At 33.8% G+C, this 20,612-nt stretch overlaps 2 protein-coding genes across 2 annotated transcripts; both read right to left on the reverse strand.

Moving 5' to 3' along the window:
* Nucleotides 1-6,876: 6,876 nt before the first annotated feature.
* LOC25483498 (uncharacterized) lies at nucleotides 6,877-7,533 on the reverse strand. The gene has a single exon (XM_013612194.3). It carries the CDS (start codon nucleotides 7,430-7,432, stop codon nucleotides 7,013-7,015), a length of 420 nt encoding a protein of 139 aa, XP_013467648.1. The 5' UTR covers nucleotides 7,433-7,533; the 3' UTR covers nucleotides 6,877-7,012.
* Nucleotides 7,534-11,354: 3,821 nt separating this feature from the next.
* Nucleotides 11,355-16,211, reverse strand: LOC25483499 (squamosa promoter-binding-like protein 15). Its single transcript, XM_013612195.3, has 3 exons — nucleotides 15,577-16,211; nucleotides 12,361-12,500; nucleotides 11,355-12,149 (listed from the first exon to the last, which is right to left on the reverse strand). Exons 1-3 carry the CDS (start codon nucleotides 15,933-15,935, stop codon nucleotides 11,596-11,598), a joined length of 1,053 nt encoding a protein of 350 aa, XP_013467649.1. The 5' UTR covers nucleotides 15,936-16,211; the 3' UTR covers nucleotides 11,355-11,595.
* Between the last annotated feature and the right edge of the window lie 4,401 nt (nucleotides 16,212-20,612).

Below are 20,612 nucleotides of genomic sequence, written 5' to 3' on the forward strand. Positions count from 1 at the left end.
TAAGTTCCAACAGCTAAAGCAGCAACCTTTGCTCCATTGCCAACTCTAAGATCGACCTCGCCTTTTGCCAATGCTCTACTCTTTCTCAGACCCTGCACATCAGTACAAATATGAGAACCACATCCAGTATCTAATACCCATGATGTAGAAGTAGACATATTAATTTCTATAACAAAAATACCTGCAGAAGTAGTAGGAACATTTCCATTCTTCTTATCTTCCAGATACTTTGGACAGTTTCGCTTCCAATGCCCAGCGTTGTTGCAATAGAAGCACTTACCATCCTTAGCCACGCCTCCAGTAGGCTTCAAAGCTTTGGTTGATGGCTTGGCAACAGCTTTGCCTTTGCCATTTCCCTTAGTCTTATTAGGCTTCTTATGGTGCTTTTTGAACTTGCCATTATTAACCATTAAAATGGCAGCAGCCTTTCCTTTTCCCTTCATGTTTTTCTCAGCAGTTCTCAACATAGCTGCAAGCTGTGGAAGTGTCTTGTCCATATCATTCATTAGAAAGTTCTGGACAAAACCGTTGAAACTTTCAGGCAACGATTGCAGCACAAGATCAACGACTAGCTCTTGTTCAAGGACAAATCCCAAACGAGCTAGGTTTTCAGAGTACCCAATCATTTTGAGCACATGAGGTCCTACGGGACCTCCCTCTGACAGCTTGGTGGAAAACAGGGCTTTAGAGACATCAAACCTCTCATGCCTGGCTTGCTCTTCATAAAGAGTCTTAAGATGTTCGATCATATCGAACGCTGTCATCCCTTCATGCTGTTTTTGCAGCTCGGGAGTCATTGAAGCCAGCATGATGCATGAAACTTCTACGGAATCATTGAGATGCTTGGCATGAGCATTTCTCAGAGCCGCAGAAGCTCCAGCAGGAGGTGTCTCAAGAATGGGTCCATCCAACACATACAGCTTTTTTTCGTGGGTGAGGACAATCCTCATGTTACGGGACCAGTCTATAAAATTTGTTTCAGTCAATTTTTCCTTTTCGATGAGAGATCGCAAAATGTTTGTGGAAGCGTTATTGGCCATCTACAATTTAAAATGTGCAAAATAAGTATCATGAAAAATATTTAATTTGGTCTTTAATTAAATACGCTCCCACTATTTTACTCAAATCAAATGACCTTCAAACATTTGACTCGGAAAATCCCGTTGGAAGATTTTCTAGTGGATTGAAATCCTTATTTCACCTTGTTTTAAGTCAACGGGGGCTGTACTTAAAACTTAGCTATTTAGGTAGGAACATTTCCAATTGTATCTTATACAACTTTCAAATCAATTGGCGGAATAACTCTTTATTCAATTTCTATCATATAGAAGTCGTCCAATTATAGCTTCTAAATTTATTCTAATCTTATTAAAATTAACTTAGTTAAGTTTGACCCAAAAGAATAACACTTGGATAAATTGGATTACCGCACCGCAACTTACTAGTATAGAATATGCGCTTTACGGAGGCAAAACCCACATATTCGATATTAGTCTTGAAGGGTGTTAAACTTTTGGAAAGCTTTAAACTTAATATTTAAATTGAAGGATTTTTATTAAATTTGATCCCACCTCACCACGGCTTATATATCATATATATTCGCACTCCAATCAAAACATGCATAACATTTATACAAAATAAAAGTGACATGATTATGGCCATCCTAACGCTATGACTCTCTCAAGCCAATGAGAGAATCTGAACTAATCCTAGAAACGACTTTGCTTCTCCAAGCTTGACTTCCAGGACCATCTCTACGTCTTGAGTCCTATTACCTCCTTTGTATTCTATTTACATTACATATGAAGAAAACTCGTTTTACATACGAGGGAGTGGATGAGAAGAGAATGTACAATAGAGATATAAGAGAAAGGCACGGCACGCAGACCGTATTTTAAAATCCAAAAGAAATAAAATAAAAAGGACTAAGGCCATAATCATTCACATGACAATAATAATAACAAACACACTTTTATTATTATTAATTATTCCTTATAATTAAATAAATTAAATTAAAATTCGACATATGATCACCCTACGCAGAGTAGCCGGGGGTTCCGCTGACCGGGGTCAAGGGGGCAGCGCCCCTTGCGGGGCTTCCGGGGCAGCGCCCCGGAAGCTAATTCATTATGAACGATTCACTTTGAATTAGCACCGTATTTCGCATCAACACTTGACACGTTTCTGATTACGCTAATCGTTTCGGCAAACCCTAATTCTGTTACAACAATCTGATCTTTATTAAACAAGTGCTCTGATTTTATTCACGTATCATGACCGAGTCTAGGATGCTTCACCAGAGTTCACATAATCGGTTACGAAGCTCCATACATCAGATCAATCAACATGAAAATATCATCTGACTTATTAAACTATGATCAAATCCAGTATATCATATATACCGTTGTTATACAGAATTTACCAATCACGCTTCTGTCAATATGTATGATCGAAAGGTTTGATGTTTCACCAGAAACGGTTTCTGAAACATCAAAACGGTTCGAAAAGCCATGCACATTCACGTGATTGATGTTTAACATTAACTGCGTTTTATGATCGATCAATCATGTTTCTGTCGATATGTATAATCGAAACGTCGATGTTTCACCAGAAACGGTTTCTGAAACATTGAATCAAATCGAAAACACATGCACAGAAAGCATAATATGATGCGATGCCAATTTTAATCTTTCTTTATTAATTATGTTCGTTCAATATGCTTAATCAAATTAAAACATAAAGCAGTAACAAAACAATCCGATTCAAGGTTTCGTAATTGGCTCTGATACCACTGAAGGTAAATCGACATAATCAGAATAAGCAGCGGAAAAAAAATTCGATTTACTTTCCTTGGATCATTACGAATTAAGACTTGAACCAGTGATTCGATTGTTACCTTAATTCGGTTGGTCTGAGAACGAACGGTGAAATCTGCGAACCGGAATCACGATCACAGCCAAGCAAATAGCAGAGCCTCTATCAAGTCCACACGAACAGTCCTCCTCCAAAACCTCGGTGCTAGCCAAGAAGACGGAAGTCAGAGAGTTTGGGTTTCTGCAAAAGAACGTAACCGCAAACTATTGCACTAGGGTTCTATTTATAGAACTCCTTATGTGCTTTGCAAGTCAAACTCGTTTTTGACTTCACTAAGCCCAATACGAGTTTAGTAAATATTGCTAAATCATTAGCATTATTTACTAAGCGCACCCTTTATATAAGTCGTACTTATACATATCTCTTTTGACTGCTCTTTGTGTGTGACCCTTTAGGTTCTAGTCACGTTGGCAATGATATTAAATCCATCATTTAATATCATAAACAATGAGCGGTATCTAGCAACACATCATTGCTACCCAAGTGACAAGAATGTCAAGTGATCTGACGAAACCTTTCATGATAATACATATGTGTATAATTACTCCTTTGTCTCAATATCTTCATTGATCTCAAGGCATAGATAGTGTCACCCTTGTATAGATCAATGTTCATTTATCTTGATTCCGAAATGTACTATTTAACGAATAAGTCCAATATCTTATATTGACTTAGTTCAGCATGGCCATGCATATTTATAGTCATATTTCATCAAGAGGCCTAAAGATATATCTCCTGTTTATGAGGAGGGACAAATCCCATCTAGGACACTCATGACCCTCAGCATGATTCATCAAGTGCCCATCAACCAACGTTATTGTTATCCTTTTACAGACAACGTTAGAATGGCAACAAAACACTTGAGTCCACATCTAGAGATCATAGTGGTTTCAGGTCTAAGAGCGATATACATTATTATCATTGTGAGAATATCTTATGACAATTTCATAACTTACTATGTAGTATTCTCACAGTGGGTCAATCCAATATAAATATTACTCCTAATATTTATATCTATGTATAGACTTGATATCTCATATCTATGACCCATGAGATGCGGTCATCAGTCTACATACATAATAGTCTCGACGCTTTATTATTATCCTTTATTCATATTAAAGCTTTGACTACGGATTCATTTAAGAATAGCGTTCTATAAGATAATGTAATCTCATGATTAAGTCACACTTAATATATTATTACACGAACTATCTATTCTAAGGACTTTATTAACATTATCTAAATATAATAAAGAGTGCCATATATTATCCAATAATAAAAGTCATGATACATAAGATAGGTTTAACATAAACTATTGGCCTCTAGGGCTTACACCAACAATCTCCCACTAGCACTAGAGCCAATTAGGCATAAACCTAATACCCATAGATCTAGTATGACCATCATGCTTCTGCTGGGCAAGAGCTTTAGTAAGTGGATAACAATCTGTTTGTGTTTTTATTACATTCTACTTCAGCACCAGGGTTATATTTATAGAACCACTTTTGTGCTCTCTAAACCAAACAACTAGTACGACATCTTCATCAGTGCTTGTTTTCACATTATAAAATTGGCAATAGTGCTTTGATTAGTATTTTCCGAGGACTTGGGAAAACATGAGAGCCTTGAAGGCAAATCTCATTTTATTTGAAGTCATTTCAGGGAAAAAAATGATAATTGGGGTGAATGTGCTTGATTTGTGGTTGACAGAAGCGTTTGTGGTTCAAAATTGTAAAATTTGTCATATTCCTTTTGTGAATCTTGGTTTGCCGATAGGTGGTGATCTTTGATGTCTTACCTTACAGAAGTCGCAGGTTAACCATATTAAAAAGATGTTATCGGGTTGAAAAAGAAGAAATATACCCTTATGTGGTTAACTGGTTCTTTTTAAAGTGGTCGCTTTCGCTCTACTTGTGTTCCTTTTTCAAAGTTCCCTCAAGTACAATCTCCTCAATTGAATATATTTTGAAATGTTTATTTATTTATTTTTTGGGAGGGACTTGGATTAAATGGGACACTATCTGTTGGAGATTGAAGATGGTGGAGGAGACTTTTTAATATAAGGTGTCAGTAGCTACGTATGGGGAGCAGGATGGCAGGGTAAAGGAAGGTGGTGGGGCGATATGATCTCCATTTGTATAGGTATGGTATTAGGATAAGGGAGATGGTTTAATGAGAGTTTGTTAAGGATGGTGAGTGATATGACCAGGACTTCATTTTGGTCGGATCAATAGCTTGAGGGAGGTGTGTTGCACGACAACCTTAGACAGTTCTATGATTTATCAGAGAACCAGTTTGTGACGGTATCTCATATGTGCACATTATGATGGGTTAATGGGCATTTTGGATGGAAGTGGCGATGAAGGTTGTTGTCATGGGATAAGGAACAACTGGTGGAGCGTATTCTTTCGATGTCTAATATTTTCTTGCTAGATGGTGTGGAAGACAAGTGGGATTGGAGTATTTATCCAAGAAAAGGATACTATATCCGAGGAGCCTAGCCTATCATATCCTTTCTTCTGTGGTGCAAACATATTGGTTGATATACCATGACATTGTTTAGAATAAAGTGACAATGTTGAAGGTCTCTTTGCTCACGTGAATTTGTTATTGCACGAGGGTATATCAACCATAAAATGCACAACCCACAAACATATTATGACATTGTTTAGAATAAAGTGACAATGTTGAAGGTCTCTTTGCTCATGTGAGAAATTAGACGGTCTATTTTGTTCTAATTAGCAATTCTTAGAGTTACAAATAAACTTGGGTTAATAAAGCTAACTCAAATAAAACTATTATTTTTGACGAAATAGGGCATAATAATTAATTTCATTGGACAAATTGTTTAACACTATTATTTTGCTACATCGAAAGTCTAGTCTTGGATCCGCTCCCGAGTCCTAGCCTAACACTCCTTGTGCGGGCATGGAGCTCGGTTGGATAATATATATTTCGTTTTGTCTTCTTAAAAAAAACAATAATTTTTGTAGTCACATTAATTAAACATTAATATAAATTTGTATTTTAGATTTGATTGATTTTTTCAGTACCAAAAAATACCGGTGAACACTCTTGCCATCGTTGCATATTATGGTAGCATTTGGACAAATATTTATATCTTTAGGTTTGCTTATCTACGATAGACACATAACCTATTTTTGATCACTTTCAATAAATTATTAATTTAGCATGCAACTTTTGAAAAAGTCGATTTTATCTTCATGTAAATTTGATGACATCTGTTTAGGTTATTTGGAGGAAAGGAATAACCGTATTTTTCGAAATAAAGATAAACCTTTATAGAAGCTTGTTGGCAATGTTCGATTTCTAGTTAGTGATGGTTTTGGTATTGTTGTATTTTGACTATATCTACTCGAGTCCTAGCATGTGCGGATCTGCATGTAACTTGGTGTAGCTATAGCCACACCAATTTTTTTAACATATAAAGGATGTCCATAAGAATAAAATGTTAGAAAAATTAGACGGTCTATTTTGTTCTAATTAGCAGGTCTATTTTGTTCTAATTAGCAGCAATTCTTAGGGTTACAAATAAACTTTTGTTAATAAAGCTAACTTAAATAAAACTTCTAAAACTATTATTTTTGACGAAATAGGGCATAATAATTAATTTCATTGGACAAATTGCTTAACACTAATATTTTGCTACATTGAAAGTCTAGTCTTGGGTCCGCTCCCGAGTCATAGCCTAACACTCCTTGTGCAGGCATGGAGCTCGGTTGGATAATATATATTTCATTTTGTCTTCTTAAAAAAAACAAAAAAATTTGCAGTCACATTAATTAAACATTAGTATGAATTTGTATTTCAAATTTGATTGATTGATTATTCCAATACCAAAAAATACCCGTGAACACTTGCCATCGTTGCAACATTTATTCTTACTCAATATTTTGTTTATATATTCCTTATTATAACAGTCATTGATTAATAAATAAATGTAGCGGATGAGTAAAACAAAAAGGAAATACAATAGAATTATTTCAGTAAAATAAATATAGATAACATAATTATAAATTTATGAGCATATTAAAAATCAATACAAATAAACTAATTTATTTTGCATCACTCCTTATTTTAATGCCTGAAACTTGACGTTAATAACATAGAATCACTTTCAATGTCCACTGTTATTTCCCTTTTTGAAAGTTTTATTCTTCCTTATAGTTGTTACTGTCCTTAGTTTTTTCTTAGTATTATGAATAAAATGAGAAAACTGGTCACTTTCATTTTCCTTACTTTTACTGTCGACATTAGTATTAACCACATCTGATGCAGCAGGGTTGCGATTCTCTACATGATGTCCAATGTTGGTCATGCTTCGAATTTTGTACTTTGCACGTTGAATGAAATTGGTGAAAGTTTCATCATTAACTTGTGGATTGTTGCTATATGCATGTTGCTCTAACTTCTCTACCTTTGTTGAATGTTTCCTCTGAATTGGAGCATAATCAACATACTTTGGTTCATTTGAAATAGCATTTGATGCTTTCTCATCATCTTCTGTATTTGAATATGCTGAACTTTGATTTCCCATTTATGTTGTAGTGGGTCTTGAAAAATGTTTGGTTTTGAAATGGGTTGTTGTATGTTTTTGGGTAAATAGAGGATTGAGATTGTGATGGGTTTGTGGTTTAAGATGAGATTATGGGAAGTAGAAGCTTGGTTTTATAATGTGAATTAAAAGGAAAGGTGTGTAAAACAACATAGGCTAAAATATGGTTTAGGTCCATGCAAATATGTCTCGTTTTGGTTTTAGTCTTTGTAAATTCTTTTTTGTAGTTTTTGGTTCTGCAAATATGTCTCGTTTTTGTTTTAGTCTCTGGCCCCACTTTTGTGATGATTTACAGTTGTGGCACATGATGACTGAACCCATTTTATAGAAAAATTGTCGCTGCAAAATATTTTGTTTTTGAAAATAGTCCCTCTAGAGACTATTTTCAAAAACAAAAAGTTTTACGGTGACCAAAAATTACAAAAAAAAATAAAAATTAAAAGGACTTAAACCAAAATGAAACATATTTGTAACGATTAAAAGTTTAAAAGCATATTTTTGCCAAGAACATATACTTAAAAGGGAAAGGGAAACGTGTTTTGAAATGTGAGATTCGTGTGGTCTGGAACCAATTCAGAAGGCATTTTTTTAAGTTTAAATTACTAGTAAGATTCTTAACCGTGATAAATGTGGTAGCTTTGTATAATGTAGTAATTAAATATAGAGAAATGATATTTGTACAACTATTTTTGTACAATTTTTGTACAACTTTCTCTCTCATACTCACATTATTTTCATATTCTCTCTCTATTATTTTTTGACCGATGAGAAGAGAAAACAACAAAATTATTCCAAAAGTTGTACCAAAAAAATTGTTCAAATATCACTGCACTTGAATATAAATGGAACAGAAATGTGATGTGATTATCAAGAATATGATTCTTGATGTGATTGAAAGTAAGTAGCACTACACAAAGAACGCTTGAATTAAATCTAGGTGAATTCTTTTAAGTTTTAACTATCACCAATGCCATTTGAACACCTCAACTTGTCGTGCCTTCAACATCTTATTATATACGAGCAATGTTAATAACACTCATTTTTCAACATTTTCTCTAGCACTCATTTATATATGTATGAATTTTGCTAGAAGACACCTTTTATAGAAGTGTCTTTATGTAAGTTATAACTAAAAAAGGATAATCACACCTTGAGGCGTGGCTTACTAAAAGACACCTCTAAAGAGTGTCTTCTAGCAAAACTATATATATATATATATATATATATATATATATATATATATATATATATATAATTCACAGCAACAATATATTAATTACATCCATAATATTATTCTTTTTTCTCTTTATTTCAAAATGTACACTCATATTGGATGTACCCTACATATATATTTTCTTTTAACTATTGCATGAGATTCTTAACGTGCTTGGTGGTGTGGGGAGTATTTCTTTTGGTAATTTATTTATATGTGAAAGTTGGAGTTGTGATTATAGGAAATAGATGGATAGATTCCATCTCTCCCCTAGTATTACCTTTTCTCATGTGTTAGTTAGATATAGTTCTGTGTGGGAATTTAATTGTTAGACTGATTTGAGCCTGGGAAAAAGAAGTTGGAGATCCTGAATACAAACTTTGATAAGGAGTAAAATATTAATCTGACAAACTAACTACTAAAAAAATATACATATTTACGTGTGAGGCCACGATCGTAAAAGTTAGTATTATGTCAAGTTGGCTTTATCTGATCCTTCTTAAAAATAATCCTTGTGTAATGGCTATTTAGTTTGTGTCTGCTAATGTATTTGCAAGCAAATTGTAATGCTTAACCTATAAATAGGTATATGCTTGCCTTAGGTTTGCACAATTTACCATCAAGAATACTTGCAAATTTGCATTTTAGTTCAATATAGTTTTCTTCTTTTATCTTCTTGTTTTCTTCACTTCATTTTGTTTATGCTCTTCACTATGAAGAATGAGCAGTCCCCTTATGTCTTGAAATCATGGAAAGTAATCTTATAACAAACTTTTCATAATCTTTATTTATTTATTTATTTCATTTAGGAAATACATTCACCTAATCTAGCTTTATGCATTTTTTCAAAATTATAGGCAACCTTCCAATATAAGAAAATGATGGAATGGTTGCTACATATATAAAGTTTGATACAATTTTTGAAGCAAAAGAATAACTAAGACTTTTTGGGATGCGAAAATGGGTATTCTAGCATAATGGGTGGAGATAATATTAATTTCCATTTGAATAGGATTTTGGGTTGGTTAGGCACGTGCCTATTACTAGAGATAGAATAATAAATACAATTGAGAATACATTGTTCTTAGGCATGAGTTTTCGAGGTGAAAGGAAGGAATGTGATTTGGTTTGTTTGTCTTAACTATGAACTCCAATGATTCAGAGGAACTTTCCATCAGTTTCATGTTTTCAAAACAAATATTAAATCGTCTTTCAATCATCTTGCATCTTTTATTAAAAACATGAAAACATTTTCCTTTTATTTTGCATACTTAGGAAGAAAAACATAACTTGGAGATCACAAATCCATGTTGGATTGATATTTTATTACGATGATAAAACCGTTCACTTACTGCGATATCATGTTTTTGGCGTCGTTGTTGATGAGTGATGACTTATTGAAAATTGTGGTAAATTGTTTTTCCCTAATCAGTTTTTCTTTTGTTTTCAAACAACATGGCTAAAACGTTTCAAATGAAACCATTTTTATTAAAACTTTTAGTGGATCATTGTCAACTTTTCGGATTAACAAATGATGATCCTCGCCCTCCACAATTGGAAGAAGGTAAGATATTGATCCTTGCTCAAATGAAAGTGTTTGCCTCACTTTAGAAAAAGTCATAAAAATTCTTGGTGAACTTAAAACTAAGGTAGAAACTCTTAGGATGAAAATAAAAAGATAAAAAGGTATATATCTTTCTTTAAACAAAGTGCTCCAACCTACACTCCTATTACCCCCTTTGAAATAAATTCATGCTTCATCATGCACCAAATGAAAATCAAAGAAAATGTATATAAGTCTTAAACAAATGAAAATGAAGCAAAAAATAAAAAATTGAAAATTGCTTTTCTCATATAAGAAATTGGTTAAAAACACATGGAAAATATGTCTTATCCCCAACAATATTTAACTACTGATCCATCTTTTCAGCGGTAGTTAATTGCAGTCTCACATATGCAACTTAAAAAAAAAAAAAAAAAACACTTCAACGGTAATTAGCTATGGTGGAGCATGGATGTTGCAATGCATCCTATGATGAAAAATATAAAAATATTAATTAAAGTATGATAATGCTGATTACAGTTTGCAATTATATTAATTAAAGTGTAATAAGTGTGTATATATAGAGTGGGATTGTGAAGGACCCTCCTCACCATCACCATCAATAGAGTTTGGAAGAATATAATTTCTCTCCTCTCTCCCAGTACCCTTAATACTTGTGTAGTGTTTTTTTTTTTTTTAAGGAACTTGTGTAGTTGTTGTTATCATGATCATTGCAAAAAATATTCTCCACGGTAGTTAACTATTGTTAGAATTATTTTTATTATTGAAAAGACTGGACAGTAGTTAACTAACGTTGGAGATAAAAACGTATTTGTTATGTGTTTTTAAATAATTTCTTATATAAGAAAAACCATTTTCTAAAAAATTTGGGCATCCTCTTCTAACCATTGTGGCCTTTCTACCCTTTCTCCTATTTAGTTCTCCAATTTAAGCATTGGATGGAACTTCTTTAAAACCCTACAAACTTCCCCTTTTGTTGCTCATTCCCAACAAAATAGCCTAGCGCGAGTTAACTCACGCAAGAGTATTCTTAGCGCAGGCAACAGTTTTTTGTGTTGGGAATGAGCAAAAATTGTTGTGAGAAGAGCAAATTTCACACTTGAATATCCATGTCTGAAAGTTTCACATACTAAAAAGCAACCCACATTGTTCACATAGACCAAAACAATAATGCCTGAATGTTCCACAAAATGAAACAAATCTTGTTCATAAGTTCAAACAAACAAAATCAAGAATCCAAAGTTCCAAAATAAAATAACCAGTAGTAACAGTCTAGTAATTCATCAAATAGTCACAATCTTCCTTCTCATTTGTTGTTCCAATGCCACCAGTTATAATTTCACAAATGACAGCAAACAAGAGTATTAATTAAAGTGGCCAGTAATGCCTCTTGCCTTGTGACACATCAAGCTCACCATGAAGATCACTATGAATAGCCTGCGAATTTTGACCGAGACCAAGATCAGGAACAGCCTCGGGAGACAGACAGTTACGAGAATCAACGCCCTTTAAAAACCAAGAAGAAGCATTTGTTTGAAGTTGATAATCGGGTACAACTTGAGAAGATTGTGTAGTAAGTGAACCATTGAAATTCAACAAGTTGTTCATCTCAACACTTGGTGGTGTTGTGTTTCTAGAGCACCATGTTTGGTTTGACAGAAGAGAGAGAGCACAGCTCGAGTCTGTGACTTCATTGTAGTTATCCATTATTGGAAGATGTCTAGTAGGAGGAGCATGGAAGTTTGTTCCTTGTAGGAAAAAGTCCGATGTTGTCGATGAGTTGTTCTGCCAGGTAAATTGTGTTGCTTGATTACCGGGAACTGGCTTGGCTGATCTTGGAGTTGATAATGCATTTCCCATAGAAATTTTTTGGTATGAAGCACATTCCATCAGAAAATCATTATTACCTTTGCCATTGTTACCTGTTGACACAAACAAAACAATTATACATACCACAAAAACACAAAATTTATTACTTTTGATGAAACTATTTATCTTAGTACCCTTAACTAGTAATCCTCTCATTTGACAAAAAGTAGTTGATACTACTTTGAACTTTGATATAACATATAAAAAGGAACAAATTTCTAAATAAATGACACTTAAAAGGTTACAGAAGGAATAGTTTCTAACCAAAAGTAGGCGAGGAGAGTTTGGGAGAACGCGAGGTTAAAAAGGAGCTTGGTTGAGGCTTTCTCCGCCTTTCATTATGGCCAGCTAAACGCCTGCGGCAACTTCGTTTTCCTTGATCGAATTCAGGAAGCTGATGAAACCTGTACAAGTTTTATGAAAGAGGATGTTAGTTTCTTTCAGATAAAAACAATTCCACGGTTATGTAACAGCGTAGTACAAAAGAGAACATGAGAACATATAAAGTTGACTTGGATCTTCTCCACAGAGAGCAAAATTTGGCTCTTAAGTTATTACCTAAACCTTTATCAATGCTTATGCAAAAGTTACATGCAAGAACAATCTTTAAGAAATTGAAATGCACGAGTTAATTTCTAGGGTTAAATAAGTAAATAGTCCCTCTGAATATATCAACATATGATTTTAATCCCCCTAAAATATCCTTTAGGTTTTTTGTCCCTCCAAAAAATTTCATCCATGAAATTAGTCCCTGCTCTACATTGAGAACAGGGACTAGTTTAATGGATGAAAAAATTTAGAGGGACCAAAAACCTAACAAATATTTTAGAGGGACTAAAATCAAATGTTGGTATATTTAGGGGGATCGTTTACTTATTTAACTCTAATTTCTATACGTGGGTTGCTATTATTTATGTTAAATGACTCAGTCATTGCAAGGTTATTTCAACATTTCTTATTATATGCATAAACATACACACAAGATGCAATTTATACATCCTTTACTGATGTTCATGCATTGTATGAGGATGTCATATCGCCTACACAAACTTTGCCTTGAAGGTTTTAAATTAGCTAGAAAACATCATAACATCAAGAAACATGCTATTCTTCATGACACCTTCAACTCAAGTTCAATATACAAAATAATACATGGCCCTCTAGTATAAGTTATAATAGTATAGTTATAAAAGGAATTCATTGAGTCTTAAATATACACACACATATATTTGTTTCATTATGAAAAATATAAAAATACATAGCCCTTTGTACCACCACTAATTAACATTACAATAAAAAAAAAAAAAAAAGGGACACTTTCAACCCAGGATTTCAAAAAGACCATAAGAAAAAAAATATGTAACTTCACACATTAAAAGCTATCCCAGTTCCATAAGAACAGTGAATGGTTAACATATTCAGAGATTTGTTCAGAAGCTACTATTTGAATTTGGAGGAAAGATAATGGATATGAGGTTTTGCAAAGTCACAATCAACAATTATTGAATATTTTCAAATCAGATTACAAGTCCATGCAAGACCATCTCCAATGGTAGTACCTATCTCCATAAGACTTACGTACTAGCATTGGAGGAAATTTTTTAGAGTACCTATTAGGTACACTATGGGTTGAAGGTCTCAACCAAGACCTCACTTTATATGTGGATCTCACATATCTTTAATATTAAAAAAATCAAATGTAATGATATAAAATTATTGGTAGATGATTAACGGTTCCCGTTTCAGAAATTTGTGTGAGATATTGAGTTGGAGGGATTAAGTATTTATTCGGTACTACTTTTAAAATACTATAAATGAGTGATGTGTATATGTGGAACCCATTTAAGTATTCAAAAATAAGTTCCTCTACCGTGGATTCTCTTAATTAGCAGGGTCTTCAAATTATGGTCAAATTCGTTATAAATATGGTTGGGAATAGTCCGGGTCGAGCCAGGTTTTGCTTAAATAGGCTAGACCTAGTCGAAAAAACCAAAGTCTAAGTCTGGCCTATTAGCCTGTCAAAGGCTTTACTTTAAGCCTGGCGTGGCCTCTTTAAAAGTCCGGCCTAGCCTATTAGCCTGCCTAAAAGCCTAATTTGTACTAACAATTTTAAATATAACACTTGACCTATTTATAAAAAGGCTAGTTAATATATTTTTTTTAGAAGGCTAAGAAGTCAATACAGTTTTGTAAAGCATGTATATCCAATAAAATTTTGTAGAGCTGACACATCTATTTTGCAGAGGCGAATATGCATGTATTATATAATGTTATAATGTAGTATGTATAATTACACATATATGGGCCGGCCTGATAAACCTCTGACGGACGTCCTGACCGATTCTCACCCCTGGTTATAAAATAGGAAAGTTACGGCTATAATGGTCATGTTAACTAGGACTCACATAAAAAACATTTGTTTAGAAAAGAAAAATAGAAATTTTTTATTGGAAATTACAATACCCATATTATCCAATACCTTACTTATTTCAAAAACTACACTTTCTATTGAAAACTTCATACTATTGATTCCTTAGTTAGCTCTAAAAACACTGATTAGCCTTTTGCTAAGTAACATAGAAAGAAATTATAAATTATCCAATCAACATCTTTACACCTTTTTTTTATAGAAATATCTTTACACTTTTTGAAGTAAAGCTCAACTTAAATTGCAATTAGTCACCAATAAGCCAAACTTATCTTTACAAGTTATCTTCAATCAACCAAAGCCTTTTAAATTTAAATACATGATAAAAAGTACATATAATCTACTAATCTAAGTGATTATCATCCCATGGTTATCCTTCAATAAGACTAACCCTCTCACCAACCACTACTCTTACAAGTAGGACATTGTCACATGGCTAGAGTTAAATTTTAAAAGGTTCTTCAATATATAATGGTGACTGAATATTATGTTATTTAGCAAAAGATTTTTTAATAAATAATTTTCTATGTGGAACCTACATTATGTAAGACTAGTATGATGAAATTGACATTAACTTCCCAAGGGGGACCATTTTTTTCTTTGAAATTTGGAAAGAATGGTACATCATAAAATTCTGAAATTTCAGTTATGCATGAAGAGTACCATCATTTGCATAAAAGCATGTATCAACATTCCTAATAAAAAAAATGTAGCAAGAGATACATCAAATCAAACACACAAATATAATATGAGCCAGTCTCCAATGATAGAAAAACATTACAATCAAAATAAAACAACAATCCAAAAAAATCTAAGAAATTTATAATAAAATTAAAAAATTAGAAGATAAATAACCAACAAAAATATATATTAAAACATAAAAAATTAAAAAAGACAAAATGAGTTAGGCAAAACAAGCAGAAAAAAGTAAACCAGACCATACTCATTATAGAAAGAAAAAAACACTAAAAAAGGAAGAATATTTGAAGTAGTTAATAAATCATAAACAAAAGTAGAAAGGTCAAATACATAGAAGTTAAAGAACATGTGACCTGCTACACTGTTGGCAAAACCTTTGCTCCAAACCAGAAACAACAACAGAAGGAGATTTTGAATGCATGCAACAAACTTTATGTCTAGAATAATAAGCCTTAGCACCACTCAGATCTACTTTACAACCTTCAACTTGACACCTAGGTGGATGATTATTTCCCCTCTTCATTCCTGAAGATGAAGATGAAGAAGAAGAGCCACCAACACCAATAGCATTAGGTTTGGTTTGAGAAGCTGGTACAACAACAGTACTTGTTGCATCTTCAAAGTAGATTTTTTGACCAAACTTTAATCCATCAAGAAACTCGGTAGATGAGTTAGGTGGTGAAGAGGGAGAAGGTACAAAACCTGAACTCATTGGTGTTGGTGGCAGAAAAAACTTTTAAGAATAATAATGTGTCAAGTTACTAGTTTATTAAACTAGTTAGTTACTATATCTAGGTGCTAACTAGTAACTAGAGTGTGTTTTTTTCATTTATTTTGTTATTGGTGAACACATGTCATGTGATGAATTGAAAATGGTTAGATGATGAATGAAAAGGAAGGAGGTGACAATGAGTCATGTCATTATTGTAAGACTAAGGACACTTGTCTGTGTAAAAACAAGTTGATGGTTGGAAAGTAGACAAGAGGGGAGAGATAATTGAGTTTGTACTTTCTTGTTACTTTTTCTTTTTTTATACATAGATGGAGATTTGGGGAGCAATTTTGTTAAGTGTGTGTACTTGTTTCTCGAAATTGATTTTCAGTTAATTGATTTTGTATAATTTTTTTGATTAAAAGTTAGTTAAATATAGAGTATTATGTTTAGGTTATATTAAAGTTCAAGTTAACATTGTGACCTTCCTTAAAAAAAAAGGTTAACATTGTGAACTTTTTTGAAAGAAACATTGTGAACTTTATGTATTGGTTCGTGAATTGAAAAATAATTATTGAAATATTAATGAAAAAAAAATATTAAGGCTTATTCAATCACCCGCTCCTTTAACTTAATTGATTGTCTCAATTTGGTCCCCTAACTATAATTTGTATCAATTTGGTCCCCTATGTTTTGCTTTGTTACTAGTTTTAGTCCTTTCTGTTAGTTTCTCTCAAAAAAACGTTAACTTATGTACCAATTTGGTCCCCTATGTTTTGCTCCGTTACTAGTTTTAGTCCTTTCTATTAACGTTTTTTTGAGAGAAACTAAGAGAAAGGACTAAAACTAGTAACGGAGCAAAACATAGAGGACCAAATTGGTACAAATAAAAGTTAGGGGACCAAATTTAAAACTCTCTCTCTCTCATCCTAAACAACACAACTTGTAACTCCATAACCCTCAAATTACTTCAATTCCAATTTCCAATTCTTCTAAAAAATTAAAGTAGAAATTTTGTATACACCAACCTATTACATTAGTCAGCAACTGAGTTTCACTTTCTAACTGACAATTCATTCCTGTGTTGCTTGCCACACCAGATTTCACATCTTCCTTGAGTCTGATTCTTTCTAGTGTTTCATATTATTTTTTTGTTCTACTTGTTGCCAAGTAAAACACTAATAATTGGTGTAATTTGGGAAGAATTGGAAAATTAGTGTAATTTTGGAAGGGCAAAGTTGATCTGGTGTAATTGGTGTAATTTGGGAAGAGTTTGAAGGACAAAGCTAATATGGTGTAATTTGGGATGAATTCGAAAATTGGAGAGGATAAGAGACAGAGAGAGCAAGAAGATGGCGAAATGGGTTTTAAATTTCAAATTTTGTTAAGTTCGCGTTTTTTAATTTCATCCCTATGTTCTTTTTTGATTTTGGATTTGGTCCCTGTAATATTGTAGGAATCACCTAGAAGGCCACATACGCAACTAATGTCATGTCAATGATTGCTAGGTCATACGCCGTTAGACACTTTGGCGTTTTTTTAACAGAAGTTGACGGTAGGGACGAAATTCAAAAAGTTATCAATTTACAGGGTTTGTTTTAGAACAAAAAAAGATACATGGACGAAAACCAAAAACACGCGAACTTACAAGGACCTTTTACATATTAAAGCCTAAATTTATAATAATTTCATAAGCTATATTGATTCTAGTCAATAAATTATTTATGTTAATATTTCGCTGGCAGTGGGTAAAATTGTTTTTTCTTCCCAATGAATATTGAATGTAAAATTTTAGAAAGTTTCGATTTATATTTTATTTTTTTTAATGGGAGATGCGGTGGAGAAATTTAAATGGAGACGGTGTTTACTTGCAAGATCAACCAGTAAATCTTAAGAGCATATTGTGTTTTTATTATCCTTTCTAGATAGAACACTTGTTCTTAAAGATCTTTGATAGAAACAAGAATGAAAATAAAGGGAATCGAATCCAACCCAGTTGAATCCAATCGAAGTTTGGTTTAAACAACGGTAAAGAGATTACTTAAAATAAATGGGTAAATTGCAAAGATATTTAAAGAAATGTATTAAAATTGCATTGATTGAATGAAAGTTGGTACACAGGTTCATACTTTGCAACTTGTGACTCATTTGTCGCTTCCATACGGACAGTATTGAGCGTAAGTTTTTAGTATGATTGAATTGTGACCCTGTTTTCCTAAAGAAAACTACTATTTATACAAACAGAGAAGTAACTACCTAGTTTTAACGTTAAAACTGTAGAAAACTAACTGATCATAGCCATTCGATTTGAATATCGAATATAGCCGTTACAACATTTTGACCTTATCCACAAAAATAACTGTTTTTGATATCTTTCTGTCTATCGAAACCGGAGTTAGCATCTTTGATTCTTGTCACGGACATATCTTCGATAGATTTCTACAAGGTCAAGTCCATCTCCTTAGGTCAAACCTGTTGGCCGTATTAAATGATATCCTTTTTACAAATATTGGCTAACAAATTGCCCCCCAGAAACGTTACGTTCGAACTCCTTCTTCGATCAGGAGAACTAGGCGTTTGTGAATCGAAAACAATTTTCCGATGAAGTATGAGAAATTTGAGTGACGTCACTCTATTTAAAAAGGCATTTTTAAGAGATACCTTCAAACTGTCCCCACCATGGCTTAGTGGGCCATGTTCTTCATTGGGAACCGTCAAACAAACAACCGTTCCACACGATCGCTGACATCTGTAAAAGAAAAATCAAAGGTTATATATAACCTTAAGACCAGTTTTTACTTTTCTTTGTCTTCTTTTTCACCCGTTTTTACTCTTCTCACTGCACCCTTCTTCTTGCTTTACGATAAAACACTGTTCATCGCAAATTTTCTGCAAATTCAAACCAAAATCTTTTCCCAACTTCCTTGTTTCCCATTTCAATCAAATTATCCCCATGGCTCATGCAGGAGGTTCGTCCTCTCAAACAACAGAACATCACGAAACAACCGATCTCGTCTATCTTGGACACGTTCAGTTTATGGAAGAGTCAGACATCAAGGAAGCTGAAGATAAAATCTGGAAATCCCAGGTAATCATTCCATGCCCTAACTCATCGCATGCATACCTAGGACCTTTGCCGGATGATCCTGAAGACTTAGAAAAATTCAACTCTGTTTTTCCTTGTAGTGAGGGACAATTACCCCTCATTTTTTCAAAAGGTCCTTACGACCTAAGTTTTCTGAAATCCAAGTTTAGGACTGAGCCAAAAATAGAAAATAATGAGAAATATCTTTGTTGGTTAGACAAAGTAGAAAGAGTTAAAGATTCCTTTTGGAGGGAAATGGGGATTTTTGATCTTATCCAGCTGTCTAGACAAGGACCCAAATATCACACCGAAATGATCATTGCTGCCCTACATTTCTGGAACCCCTCGACCAACAGTCTTCACTTAAAATGTGGGATGCTCACTCCCACTTTATTAGATGTTGCTGGCCTTATTGGCTTAAAACCTATTGGCCAAATCTTCGATCCTGATACACATTCCTCAGAGCTGACTTTCGATTTCACTAGACCTGCCTATGACAATTTCATAATTGACCATCATGATACCTCTAGAGCTGAAGTATCTGATCAAGAGCATATTGCTTTTTTGATCTATTGGTTGTCAATGTACATTTTTTTCTCGAGGTCAATTCAGATTCCCAAGAAGTTCACAACCTTAGCTATACAATTGCATCAAGGAAGAGATATTTGCTTGAGTAAGCTTATTTTGGGGTCTTTATATGAGAATTTGAATCAGGCGGTATCTAGTATTAAGGATTTCCAACCTGGTAGCAGCCTTATTATACCTGGCCCCATTTGGTTATTCCAATTGTGGCTCTTAGCCACTTTCAGGACAAAATTAGTAGTAAATTTGCCCCCCACTCTTTCGAAAGCTTATGAGAATAGATCCATCTAAGGATTAGGTTTGGCCATGCTTCAGCATGGTGACATGAGTTCTCCAGATTTGTTTGCCATCACTTATAATGCGTTCTTGAGCTGTACCTCTTTTGCCCCTTCGATGGCTCCCTTCACCACTAGGACTCGTGAGCCAACTTGGTTCATAGCAAAATTCCCAGCTGTTTCCAGTGAAGACGAGGTTGATGTTAATGCTATATGGGAAGCTTACTTAACCCCCACTTTTCTATCGAGTAGAATCACTGCTGGCAGCCCATATGGAGTATATGGCTATCAGCCTAACCATGTGGCCAGGCAATTTGGTTTTGTCTAAATCAGGCCAAACTCATTGTACAAATGTGTAGACGACCTGAGGTAACCTCTGATAGAGCATGTATGGAGATCTATCCTGCGTCGAGCGCAAAGATAAAAACTTACTTTCGAGCCAAAGCCCTTTGTTTCAACTTTTGCATGCACAAAAACATTCTATCGATGGTGGCAACGCTACTTCCAGCGTCAAGCCAATCGCATAGATCCTGATACTTTGCTTCCTGAACTGATTCTTGCTTTTCATGCTGTGCTGAAGAAATCGAAGAAAAACAAAGGTACGCATATTCGAGAAATTCAAGCTTTTCAAAATTTCTTTCAAACTGTATATGACCCTCTGCATCTAAAGAGGACAGTCTATTATGCCGCTAAAACACTAAGGGATAAAATTCATGACAAAATCCCCTCGATGAC

The sequence above is a fragment of the Medicago truncatula genome, chromosome 1 (assembly GCF_003473485.1).
Source record: "Medicago truncatula cultivar Jemalong A17 chromosome 1, MtrunA17r5.0-ANR, whole genome shotgun sequence".
Taxonomy (NCBI): domain Eukaryota; kingdom Viridiplantae; phylum Streptophyta; class Magnoliopsida; order Fabales; family Fabaceae; genus Medicago; species Medicago truncatula.

What these genes read in the sequence shown, in the direction of transcription:
- LOC25483499 (XM_013612195.3), bottom strand. Translation starts at nt 15,935, where the DNA reads ATGAGTTCAGGTTTTGTACCTTCTCCCTCTTCACCACCTAACTCATCT. An exon ending in TTTTGCCAACAGTGTAGCAG is followed by an intron (nt 12,501 to 15,576) that starts GTCACATGTTCT and finishes AAACTTGTACAG; the next exon opens with GTTTCATCAGCTTCCTGAAT. An exon ending in ACTCTCCTCGCCTACTTTTG is followed by an intron (nt 12,150 to 12,360) that starts GTTAGAAACTAT and finishes TTGTGTCAACAG; the next exon opens with GTAACAATGGCAAAGGTAAT.
- LOC25483498 (XM_013612194.3), bottom strand. Translation starts at nt 7,432, where the DNA reads ATGGGAAATCAAAGTTCAGCATATTCAAATACAGAAGATGATGAGAAA.